The sequence below is a fragment of the Ananas comosus genome, linkage group 1 (assembly GCF_001540865.1).
Source record: "Ananas comosus cultivar F153 linkage group 1, ASM154086v1, whole genome shotgun sequence".
Taxonomy (NCBI): Eukaryota; Viridiplantae; Streptophyta; class Magnoliopsida; order Poales; family Bromeliaceae; genus Ananas; species Ananas comosus.
In genome coordinates, this window is record NC_033621.1 from 23,057,082 (window position 1) to 23,069,003 (window position 11,922).

Below are 11,922 nucleotides of genomic sequence, written 5' to 3' on the forward strand. Positions count from 1 at the left end.
GATATGACATTAAAATTTTAGATCAAAGTTATTGATCTTGTTTTATATGGTATAAAGAATTTTCTATCAAAATTTTATATGATTTGGATATTTCTACACCGTTAAACTTGCAACCGGCTCACCACGGCCATTAAAATTATTAATTTTGAACCCCTTCGATCACTAGGCAAATGATATCGAAAAATCACAAAATTTATTTTCTAGGTACTTCAAATACTCTAGATCAACTATAACGGAGTCGATCGTCGATTCGAAAGTTCGAACATCGAAAACAACTTGGAAGCACGGAGGGCTCCGTGCTTCCATAAGCATACCAGCCCACTATATATATACTCTGTTGCCATCCATTTGTTTTCGACGATAAAACCTCCAAATCAACGATCAATATTATTAAACATGATCTATACTACTTGAAGTTTTGAGAAACTAAATTTCAATCTTTTCGACATCATTGACTTAATGATCAAGGGGTTTCAAAATTTATAATTTTAATAATAGATATAAGCCGTTTTTACGTTTTACTGTATAAGGCTATCCATATCAATTGAATTTTAGTTAGAAAATTCTTTAAACTATTTTGAACAAAATCTATACTCTCAATCTTAATTACAAAATTTTTAAATTCACTTTTTAAAGAATATTTATTTTTTGCCGCTCATTTTTGTGTCCACTTGATGAATAAGAAAATAATATCGAAAAAATAGAAAATTTGATTTCTAAATGCTTCAAGTAATATATATCATGTTCAACAGTATCAATCGTCGATTCGGAGATTTTATCATCAAAAATAAATCGGTGGCAGTAGAGCTCGTTTCCTATCAATAGTATTGCAGCTCAACTAGAGAGAGAGAGAGAGAGAGAGTTAAAATCGAAAACCTCTTTTGTTCCAGTGAAACGCTTTATTTGCGACGTCTCTGAGTCCGCACCGATCGGAGATTTGTCTTGCCCCAGGTGTCTACCTACGATCCGCTCATCGCCGATCCAACGGCGCCAACCACCGCGTTATCATCAACGCAGTGGCATTTCGGAGATTTTCGGGAACTCCGGGGGCCCTTTTTCTAACTGGAGAGCCGCTTTGGTCGTATCGAAACATTTTTTTAACCCTTTATTAGCCGAAGTACCGCGCACGCGGACACGCGCTCACCGCGGCGACGGAGAGACAGAGAGAGAGAGAGAGAGAGAGAGAGTGTTAAGCTGGAATGATATCAATAACAAACTGGCTCTGTTGCCATCTATTTGTTTTTTGACGATAAAACCTCCAAATCGACGATCGATATTGTTAAACATGATCTATACTACTTGAAGTTTTGAGAAACTAAATTTCAATCTTTTCGACATCATTGACCTAATGATTAAAGGATTTCAAAATTTATAATTTTAATAATAGATATAAGGCGTTTTCACGTTTAACGATATAAGGCCATCTAAATCAATTGAATTTTAGTTAGAAAATTCTTTAAACTATTTAGAACGAAATCTATACTCTCAATCTTGATTACAAGATTTCTATCGTCACTTTTTAAAGAATATTTATTTTTGGCCGCTCATTTTTGTATCCACTTGATGAACAAGAGAATAATATTGAAAAAAATATAAAATTTGATTTCTAAATGCTTCAAGTGATATATATAATGTTCAATAATATCAATCGTCGATTCGGAGGTTCTATCATTAAAAATAAATCGGTGACAATAGAGCTCGTTTTCTTTCGATAATATTGCAGCTCAATTAGAGAGAGAGAGAGAGAGAGAGAGAGAGAATCGAAAACCTCTTTTGTTCCGGTGAAACGCTTTATTTGCGACGTTTCTGAGTCCGCACCGTTCGGAGATTTGTCTTGTCCCAGGTGTCTACGTACGATCCGCTCATCGCCGATCCAACGGCGCCAACCACTGCGTTATCATCAACGCAGTGGCATTTCGGAGATTTTCGGGAACTCTGGGGGCCCTTTTCTCACCCGAGAGCCACTTTGGTCGTATCGAAATTTTTTTTTTATAACCCTTTATTAGCCGAAGTACCGCGCACGCGGACACGCGCTCACCGCGGCGACGGAGAGAGAGAGAGAGAGAGAGAGAGATTGGGGTCGTGAGGGGACGGGCGCGAATCTGAAAGCGTCCGCGGAGGAGGGAGAGAGATGCTGAGAGGGTACGGCGCCTCAACGGCGGCGGGAGGAGGTGGGCGGCGACGGTGCGATGCGCAAGGGAGGGGTCTCAATCTGCGGCGGTGGTGGCGGCGGCGGCGGCTTTGGTGGCGGAGGAGGCGGTGGCGGAGGCGGAGGCGGAGGGGGGTGGAGGGAGGAAGGGTTTGGCGGAGAGGCTGAGGATGGGGAGCTTGGTGGAGGATGGGCTCTCGTACAAGGAGAGCTTCATCGTGAGGTGCTACGAGGTGGGGATCAATAAGACCGCCACCGTGGAGACCATCGCCAACCTTCTTCAGGTACATCTTGCTGGAAAAAGAAAAAATTGAACCGTAGATTTGATTTCTCTGTTGCTTTTGGGGTGAATTGAGTTGGGTTTTCCCCAAATTTCGAAATGTGCTAACAATTTGGTCATTTTTGATAGATTCAATTGCTGTGGTCGAATATAATAAGTGAGAATTCTAAAAACTATAGCGATTTTGATTCGTTTTGACTTTTTCCTTATTTTGTAATTGATACCTAGTTTCTTTCTTTTGATTTGACTTTTTACTCAACGAAACTGGGGATCTTGTAAAAATTAACAGCTCCATTTTGCTATTGAGTGTTAATTGATATCAAAATCCACACTTTTTTGGTTACAGAGTAGTTAGAATTCATGTGATCTGTTGATGTTAACTAATTACAAAATCTACGCCTTTTTCGGGTAAAATAAAATTAGTTAGGAGGTACGAAATTTGACTGAATTACTGATTATTTTTAGCGAAATTCCCAAATTTGTGGAGGTGTCAAAAAAAGAAAACAAAAAAGAAGTTCAGGGGCTTTTTTCAGTATAGCCTGTAGTTGAGGCCAGTATTATACAATTAGGTTCAGAACAATTAGGATCAAATTTGGTGTATTCTTTTATTATATTCATATGTATAATATTTTTCTTATGATTTATCTCTACTTAGTCGTTTCTTCAATATATATATATATATATATAGAGAGAGAGAGAGAGAGAGAGAGAGAGAGAGAGAGAGAGTGTCTGGCTATGGTGCCTTCAGAAGTACTACTCATATGGCGCTTCCAATGTTTTAACTCTTGGATCAATCCTTTTGATCATTTCTAGCCTTTGGATTAATATTATTTTCCCAGGGAGACCACTAAACCGTGGGAAGACCACTATCATTCCAATCCTACAATCTTTGAGTCAATGACCAAAAAGTTGGAAACACCAACTCCTTTATACTTCCGAAAGCATAGTAACTCTACATTATATATATATATATTCTAGCTGAAGATTGTGGATTGTATGAATTGTTCTTTCCTTCTCTCCTTCAATTATGTAGTGGTGACTTGCAATAAAATTTTCATGGAATTTAGACTTGGTTTATTCATGTTTTTTTTTGTTCGCTTTCTTTACTAACATTAACATCTCTGAGTTTGTTATCTATCTGATATATAATTTGTTCCTTATATGTTTTGAATTTGAAAGTTCCAATAGGCCAAATTATTTAATTGAATGCATTAAGCCACTAGCTTATTTAGAAAAAAGAATCAGTTATGTAGTTCTCTATTTTGTTTTTTTCCCATTATTTCTTTATCTAAATTTATGCACGTTTTGCTCTTATTTCAATGCAGGAAGTTGGATGTAACCATGCACAGAGTGTTGGATTTTCTACAGATGGGTTCGCCACAACTACCACCATGAGGAAACTTCGCCTAATTTGGGTTACTTCTCGCATGCACATTGAGATATACAAATATCCAGCTTGGTAGTTTTCTTTTTTGGTTCATATGCGTATCCTTTTTATTTAAATGTTATCATCCCTTTTTTTTCCTGACTTTACAAATTATCGCGTGCTCTTTGTTAGGGGTGATGTTGTGGAGATCGAAACCTGGTGCCAAGGAGAAGGGAAAATCGGCACTCGGCGTGATTGGATTCTGAAAGATTTGGCTACTGGAGAAGTTATTGGTAGAGCTACTAGGTACCTTTTTCGTGCTCTAATTAATACATTTTGTATTCTTACTATAAAAGGAAGTTCAAAGCTGAAAATTTTAGTCCTACTTAAATTAGTTTGTTTTCCACATGTTGGCAACAAAAGCTACTCGTGAATTCTGTATAAGCCACTTGTAACTTATCATGATCACAATTATGCATGCCTTTTCGAACAATTTGGGATCACTTTGGCACAACTCAGAGATGAAAAGGATTCAAAGTTGTTGACTAATATTTAAAAATGGGCGTCACCCTGGCATCAACCCTCTATTTTTGTCTCTCTTTCTTTTTTTTGAAGGTTGATGCCAACCCTCTAGGAATTCATGCCATGAAATGTATGGAGGATGAGTAGCATTGTTAAGGACCACGCAGGACAAATTTCGGTTTTCCAATTTAGTCATTAATTAAGTACCGATAACTTGCTTGTAATAGTCTTTCAATTTTTTTCCCCTTGATGGAGGTTAAGATTTGGCGCAAGAGACCTTATCTATGAAAAAGCATGTGTTAGTGATGAAATATTCTTATTTACTTACATTATGGTGTTCTGAATAAGAGTGCGGTTGAGGTAGGACTAAATTTTTACTACATACCGGATTAAAAAGATACTCATATGGACGTAACAAAGCAGTCAATTCATTAACTATGACAAGTGCAATGATCCTTTAAATGTATAAATACTCTTGAAATGCAACCGGTTGACAGGTTTTGGAGGTTGAACAGAAAATTTAGCTGGTCCATGTGTCCACATAATAGAAAAGGTTAAAATGAAGCAGCTAAATCACTTAATCCTAACGTGGATTAAGTTATCATCATTCTTTCTAAATATCTTTGGCAAGCTATGCATGCATGATAATTTTTTATTGCCTTTTATAGTTATTTACTGTACTGTCTTGATGTCACTTGTGGAGCAGCAAGTGGGTAATGATGAATCAAGACACCCGCAAGCTTCAACGTGTAAGTGATGAAGTTAGGGAAGAATATCTCGTCTTCTGCCCAAGAACTCTTAGGTATGCAATAGCTTCTAGATTCTAATTTCACAACTTAAACAGTGCGATAGTAAATTTTATGATTTTAATTTGCTCAGTTATTTAAGTCAAAGATTGTTATTATTAGTTATTTGTGAACTTTCTATTATTCTGAACCTGCCGATTCTCATGGTATACTTCTTCCTGTTGTTTCTTTTAGATAACTTACGAATTCATTGACATGGATAAATTTATCTAGTTCCCATAACCTTTTGGGTACACCTCTTTATCAAATTATGGGATGTTGATGTCAACTGGGAAACGTAACAGTTGGCGACTATCTTGGTACAGATTAGCATTTCCAGAGGAGGATAATGGTAGCTTGAAGAAAATTCCCAAGCTTGAAGACCCTGCCCAATATTCAAGGCTGGGACTTGTGGTATACGCTTTTCTTTTTTCTTATCGTGTTGATAAATCCTCTTTTATTCGAAATTCACTAACTTTTCCTGCATTGTTGGAAACTTGCAGCCTAGAAGAGCTGATCTGGACATGAATCAACATGTAAATAATGTCACTTACCTTGGATGGGTCCTTGAAGTAAGTCAAAGCACCAGTTTATTTCTCTGATTCTTACCTAATGCCTTTTCTTTTCTTAGTCGGACTTTGTTGGTTCGGTAAATACTTTAAGCTTTAGATTATGTGCTGTAAAATTTGTATTTCTAACCTGCAATCGTTTTGTTAGGGTTGTACATATTTTTTTCACAATCTAATTCATTTTTCCTAGTTTGGATTCTTAAGATCCTTTTGAAAAGAAAATGTGGACAAGAGAATGCGATTTCATATGTCATCCGTTAGAAACAAAAAACCATTGGAGTGTTTGAATGGATAACGGATCTACAAGCGCTCAAGGTATCACATAGTGCATATGTGATAGGCGGTTGCCTAGGCAGTTCGCATAAGATAACAATAAAATTACATGAATACGATATGTTCTTAATAAATAAAACACACATCCACATACTCAGATGCATATATGGTACATGAACCACTTTTTAGATGTGTATAAAAATTTTTCGTTTGTTATACAGTCTATTTGTTGACAAATCAATCGATCGAAACCCATAAATTTATCAAATTTAAAGCGGATGCTTACGCATTGACATTCTCGGATGACAGAGCATGCCTCAAGAAATTATCGACACCCATGAGCTACAAACTATCACCCTCGACTACAGGCGAGAATGCCAGCATGATGACGTAGTCGACTCCCTTACAAGTTTAGAGTTGCCTGAAACTGACGGCACGAACGGGTCTGCGACCGCAAAGCATCATGAAGAGGATGATCGGCCCCAGTTCCTGCATTTCTTGAGATTGTCCGGCACCGGGCTCGAGATAAATCGGGGTCGCACCGAATGGAGGAAATTGGTTAGATGATCGTTTATTTTTGTTATGAGGATCATTATGTCTTCTATTCTTCATTTTTTGTTATTTGTTTTGAGTGTAACTTCAGATTGCTTCTTTAAATTGTGATCGACATTGTTATTACTCCACTGCTTTTTTTCTTTCCTTTCTGGGCAACTGTTAATGCCTCTGGCGACGATGTGCGCGATCATTTAAGATATTGTGAATTGTATCCATCTTTGTTGTAAGAATGTCTGCTTCTTGTGGAATTTGCATTAGTAGAGGTGAACAACCAAAAGCGAGTTCCATATGTTTTAAAACTACATGTTGTTATTATGTGCCAATTCATTGTTATGTGCTTATTAGTTATTACTAGTTCGCATGGGCACTTCAAAACTATGAAATGGACTTTAACTGTTTAATGCTGATTATTGTTGCAGTCATATAATTTCTCAGATTTGGGCCGTAATCATAAGCCGGCTATAAACCGCGTAGAAACATCAATTCTTGCAACTGCAGATCGATTGCAAGAATGTCACAGAGATCTGCTGCATTACTGTGGGCTCAATTTGTTGAAAACAGCTTGCCCTCAAAAAGTGTTGCAAGCCGTTTTTCGTGCAAAGATCATCTTCTCAATGTCATCGCCGTCGATGACAAGATCAATGTTTTTACTGTCACCAACCTAACATAATTTACAAGTCGAATTGCAATTATGTGAAACCGAATACCCTCCTTATCAAAGTAAATTCACTGCCAATTAAGTTTTCAGAATTACTTTACTCCAAACAGTAAACAAGCCAGTAATCAACAGCACACTGTTGAGTAAATTACTTAAAAAAGGCGAAACAAAGAAGGAAATAATATGCGCAAAAAAGCGCCGAATAAATATATTGCGATCTTCACAGAAGACAATCAGCTGGAGCTACTAAAATAAAAGGAATATCCGATGGGGTACTTGTGCGATGCCGCACAATACATTTCAATTCCATTATGGCTTCAAATAAACTGCTTCAGAAATTCTGTCGCCACTAGACGGCCTCGCGTGTTTACTGATAGTTTCAACTCGCTGATCTCCTTGTCAATGTCCTGAATTTTACAGAATCAGAAATCAAACAATGTTAACAAGATGAACAGCAGATGCTACGAACAGCTAAAATAGATGAGGCTGCAGAACATGATGATCGTTATTTACCAAAGGTTATATATCAGGAAAATAACCATAAATTGCACGATAAAATCTGTAAATTTTGCCATAGCCCTGAAAGAGATTTTACCTCCATAAATTGCACGATAAAATCTATAAGCTTGTGCTTGTGCATGTCCTCACAATGGTAGTTTGTTATTAGGAAACTTATGTCATAGCCCTGAAAAGAGATAATATATCACCTTGTTATTGTTACAATTAGTTAGCCACTACATCAAATCGCAAAAGAATGTGATCTGAGCAAAGAAAATTTGAGAATGTAATCCGATATGCAACAGAGAATAATTAATCTTGAACTGAACCATTATGCAAGCACCTGTACTGGTTTCCTCCTCAGAACTTGGAATGCCTCCGCCCTCATTGATAAAAATCTAAGAAATTTTTTTGCGAGTATGTTTTCAAGCTCATCTGCCTGTTTTACCTGTGAATTAAAAAAAAAAATGAGGATATGAAAATAGGTTTCACATGAAAATATGTTTGCTGTCCATTAGGTTAATTCACAAAGAACTGCTGCATTATAATGAAGACCAAATCATGCAACAAAGAGAATGGACATTAACCAATATCAAATAATCATAAAGAAGCTTGTTATCAAAATATGGGGATCCAGCATTCGTTCTTTGTTCTCTTAGGACTTCTCTATGGTTAGATCCAGGACAAGTCTAAAGTGGTGTCAACTTTTCATAATTTGCACCGATTATAGGCATGTAAATTGACACTTGGTATCATATCAGTTAGATTCTGTTGTGGAATCATACAGCTAGACATATTCTCTTTCTAGTTGCGATCAGTCCAATAATTAGGTGGTGTGGCAGCCTAGCCTTTTCATTGGATTAGAAGTATGATATTTGTGAGCCTCTCTAGTACTGTAAATATTTCTATTGAAAGGTCTAAAAAGATAAAGTGAATTCAATCAGCCGGCCGAACCGTCTTTCATAAGAAAAATGTGCACAATTATGCAACTTCTGTTGAGAACCAAATACATGTTGTTCAAAATAAGCATCCAAATTACCTTCATGCTTATACGGATAGAGTTAATTGAAGTTTCTATCAAGCACTTCTCGGCCTCATTTCGACATATCAAAACCTGTAACAAAAATAAAAAGATATTGACATAAGTTGTAAACTGTTTGAATTTTCCTACTTTATATAATGATACTATTGAATAGTCTAGGACTGGCAAGTATAGGAATAGGACAACGAGGAAGGTATAAGGAGAAATTATGAAAAGCTAGATATGGATATGGATAGAACATTACGGTAAAAGATGCCGTAAGTAAGAGAATAAAAGCAAACTGGCTTCTGAATAATCACGGAAAAAAAATTCTTACTGGATTTAGTAGAAGTTCTGGACTTGTCCTGTGAAAATGAAAACAGAAAAAAGAAAAAAAAAAATTAGATCCTTCAAAATGAAGAACAAGAAGAACTCAAGTTCAAAACCTACTTAAGGGTAAAGATGTGAACTAATCATGCTTATGAGAAATACTGTGAACCAAGGGAAAATATAAAATGATCACCACATGAAAGCTTAATGGGATTGAACTAAAAGCAGCATGTGGTAGACCAATTGATACACATTATAGTATATAATCAGACCTAACTATATTCATGCTCAGTTACTTCTGAATGGATGAATAAACCCATAAAGCATAGCGGACCTATCAAACTTTCATGTACACCACAAAATCAGTGCTATCTACAGGAAATATAGCATTGAACAGATAGAGGTCCATGAAATAGAGCATAAGCTACAAGCCTCATCACATAAACATATTTGATTTTAGCAGAAAAGAATAACAAATAATTTGCTAAACAGTTATGTAAGTTGCATGGCTCGATGCCAGCAAATAATCATACTAGAGATAGGAAAGAAATATTTTAGACAGACACAAAATTTGCTGAATTCGTGGGCCAATTTAAACTATTCTCAGTATAAATCACCAATTTCAGTATTCATGCACTTTGCGACCCAAATTACGTATAATCTACTCCTTACGCTGCACTTTCAGTATTCATGCACTTTGCGACCCAAATTACGTATAATCTACTCCTTACGCTGCACTAGAGATTCTTCCATTAATAATATAGACCAATAAACAATAAGAGAAGGGCAAAATGCTAAAAATATAGAGAAGACTTTGAAAGATATAAGATTAATTAGAACTTACTTAAGTTCAACCTCTGGCTTGTTATGCCTTTCTACTTCTTGACAAGGGAAATTCTACAGAGTAATTAACCATACAAAGGATCAGTGATGATTGAATGCAGTACAGGGAAAAAGGAGACATGGAAGACGTGGAATGCAGCCATTATCCAGTTATGATGCCACCACAATAGGGTCCCAGAATGGAGTATCTGGAGACTGTCCTAAACTTCAACAATTTAGCATGAAGTAGCTGCTCTAAGGAAACATGCAACATAAGGTTACAAGCCGAAGACTTTTACCATTGCACCGAGCAGTAATTATTAAATAGGAAAATTGAGATCATTTCGTAAGTTCTCTCGTATAGACTTCCGCTCAAGAAACCAAAAGAATGCTAAAAAAGTAAACAAACTTAATTTGCTTAACAGTATAATAGTTATCAGACACCTTATAGGCATTCCAAAATAAACGGCAGCATGGTAAACCTCACAGGGTTCATGAAATAAATAGTCTGAGCTATTATATTCTTAACATTTTTGAAGTATCTGTCCTGTGTATCGGCTGCCCATGATAAAAAACACTTTCAATTGTCATTGATGAATGATGATGCAGTAATGGTTGGTTGGTCATTTTAGAAATATTTTACTAAATCAAAATGGTAGTAGAGATGTTACTCTCATGATTAGTGGCACAGTTGGCATGGTTAACTAGACTAATATAGGTTAAATGTGTTATAATTGCAGAAAGAAACTCTATTGTCGTATACATACAATGACGGATAATATCTTCAGTTTGTTCCTCCAAAACGTTAATGACACCGTTAATTATATCCGACTTAAGGTAGTTTTACAATGCCAAAAAAGAAACACAGTACTCGCAGCATCTAAAGCTACTATAATTTTTCCTCGTAAAGACAATGGGAGACGTTGAGATCAGGTACCTGTAGGCACATTGCAGCCTCCAGAGTGTTACGAATGCATGTTAGATACAATCGTAGAGTATTAGCCTGCTTAAATTAAAACAAGCAGAAAATAAAAACCACGTAACTTAACCGAAAAAAAACTATTAAGAGAAGCATTTGTCGTATAAAATTACTGTAAACGTATCAAATCTACAGAATGGGACACAAAAGTTGACAAATTTAGTTTTTTCTGAAATGGCAAGGACAGGCAAGAACTACAGAACCAACCGATTTCAATCGTAAGAACAAAACTACCACTTCGACAATTCCAAATCACGAGTACGCCAAAAGTGGATCAAGAGTATGAGATCAAACGGTAAAGTTGGGGATAATTTGGTATTGCATAAAATGACCGAAAACAGATTAATAGCTGTAACATTCGGAAGCGCAAGAACATTCAGAAGCTGCACTACCATTACAGCAGTTCCAAGACGCGGGTACGCTAAAGATCGGCCGTCAACGAGCCGAACTCGAGCGAGCCAGAGCCAGCTCGAGATCGGCTCGAAAGTGTTCAAGGTCGGCTCGTCTTCGGCTCTCGTGATCGGCTCGAAACTGTGACTCACAAAAATGTTTTGCTCGACGGGGAGGAAGTTGGGCGGTGTACGATCTACCTAAATTTCTGAAAGAAAAATCACATCAAGCTCTAATTAGAAGCTTGAGAAAGAAAATCCATTATATTCTGCTGAAAAAAAACCATAAGAAAAAGAGAAAGGAAAAAAAAAAGAAGATGAAGATGAAGATCATGGAAGACGAAGAACAAACCTGCTGAAAGCGCCGGTGCCGGAGTTCCGTCGAGATATGCGAACGGCGAAGAATGCGCTGCCGGGAGCGTGCGAACGGTGAAGACGGAAGAGCGCTGCCGGGCGGGGGTGGGTCTTCGGGCGTAGAGAGAGAGAGAGAGAGAGAAAAAAAAAGGGGAAAGAGGAATTAGGGTTGGAAAAAGCAAAAGTTATATTATTAGTTAGATTTTAATCCAACTGTTAAAATTCTCAATAGGAGTGTGCCTCTTCATAAATAAGTTGAGCTTTGCTTTTCAAGATGTGCTAATAAATTAAAAAATAATAAACTGTATTATTTATTTATATATATAAATATAATATATATATATATATATATATATATATATATATATAAAT

At 36.7% G+C, this 11,922-nt stretch overlaps 2 protein-coding genes across 3 annotated transcripts; one reads left to right on the top strand and one right to left on the bottom strand.

Moving 5' to 3' along the window:
• Positions 2,274 to 6,756, top strand: LOC109722414 (oleoyl-acyl carrier protein thioesterase, chloroplastic-like). The gene is made up of 7 exons (XM_020250476.1): positions 2,274 to 2,433; positions 3,755 to 3,888; positions 3,988 to 4,101; positions 5,024 to 5,119; positions 5,429 to 5,516; positions 5,606 to 5,674; positions 6,254 to 6,756. Exons 1-7 carry the CDS (start codon positions 2,320 to 2,322, stop codon positions 6,509 to 6,511), a joined length of 873 nt encoding a protein of 290 aa, XP_020106065.1. The 5' UTR covers positions 2,274 to 2,319; the 3' UTR covers positions 6,512 to 6,756.
• Positions 7,212 to 11,728, bottom strand: LOC109722828 (actin-related protein 2/3 complex subunit 4). Of its 2 annotated transcripts, none has more exons than XM_020250986.1 (9): positions 11,549 to 11,728; positions 11,200 to 11,405; positions 10,766 to 10,834; positions 9,851 to 9,903; positions 9,014 to 9,041; positions 8,695 to 8,769; positions 7,999 to 8,103; positions 7,753 to 7,842; positions 7,212 to 7,564 (listed from the first exon to the last, which is right to left on the bottom strand). In XM_020250986.1, exons 2-9 carry the CDS (start codon positions 11,200 to 11,202, stop codon positions 7,475 to 7,477), a joined length of 513 nt encoding a protein of 170 aa, XP_020106575.1. In that variant the 5' UTR covers positions 11,203 to 11,405; positions 11,549 to 11,728; the 3' UTR covers positions 7,212 to 7,474. The 2 variants fall into 2 exon arrangements, with proteins under 2 accessions (XP_020106575.1, XP_020106584.1); XM_020250995.1 differs by having other exon boundaries at positions 10,766 to 10,831; positions 11,549 to 11,727.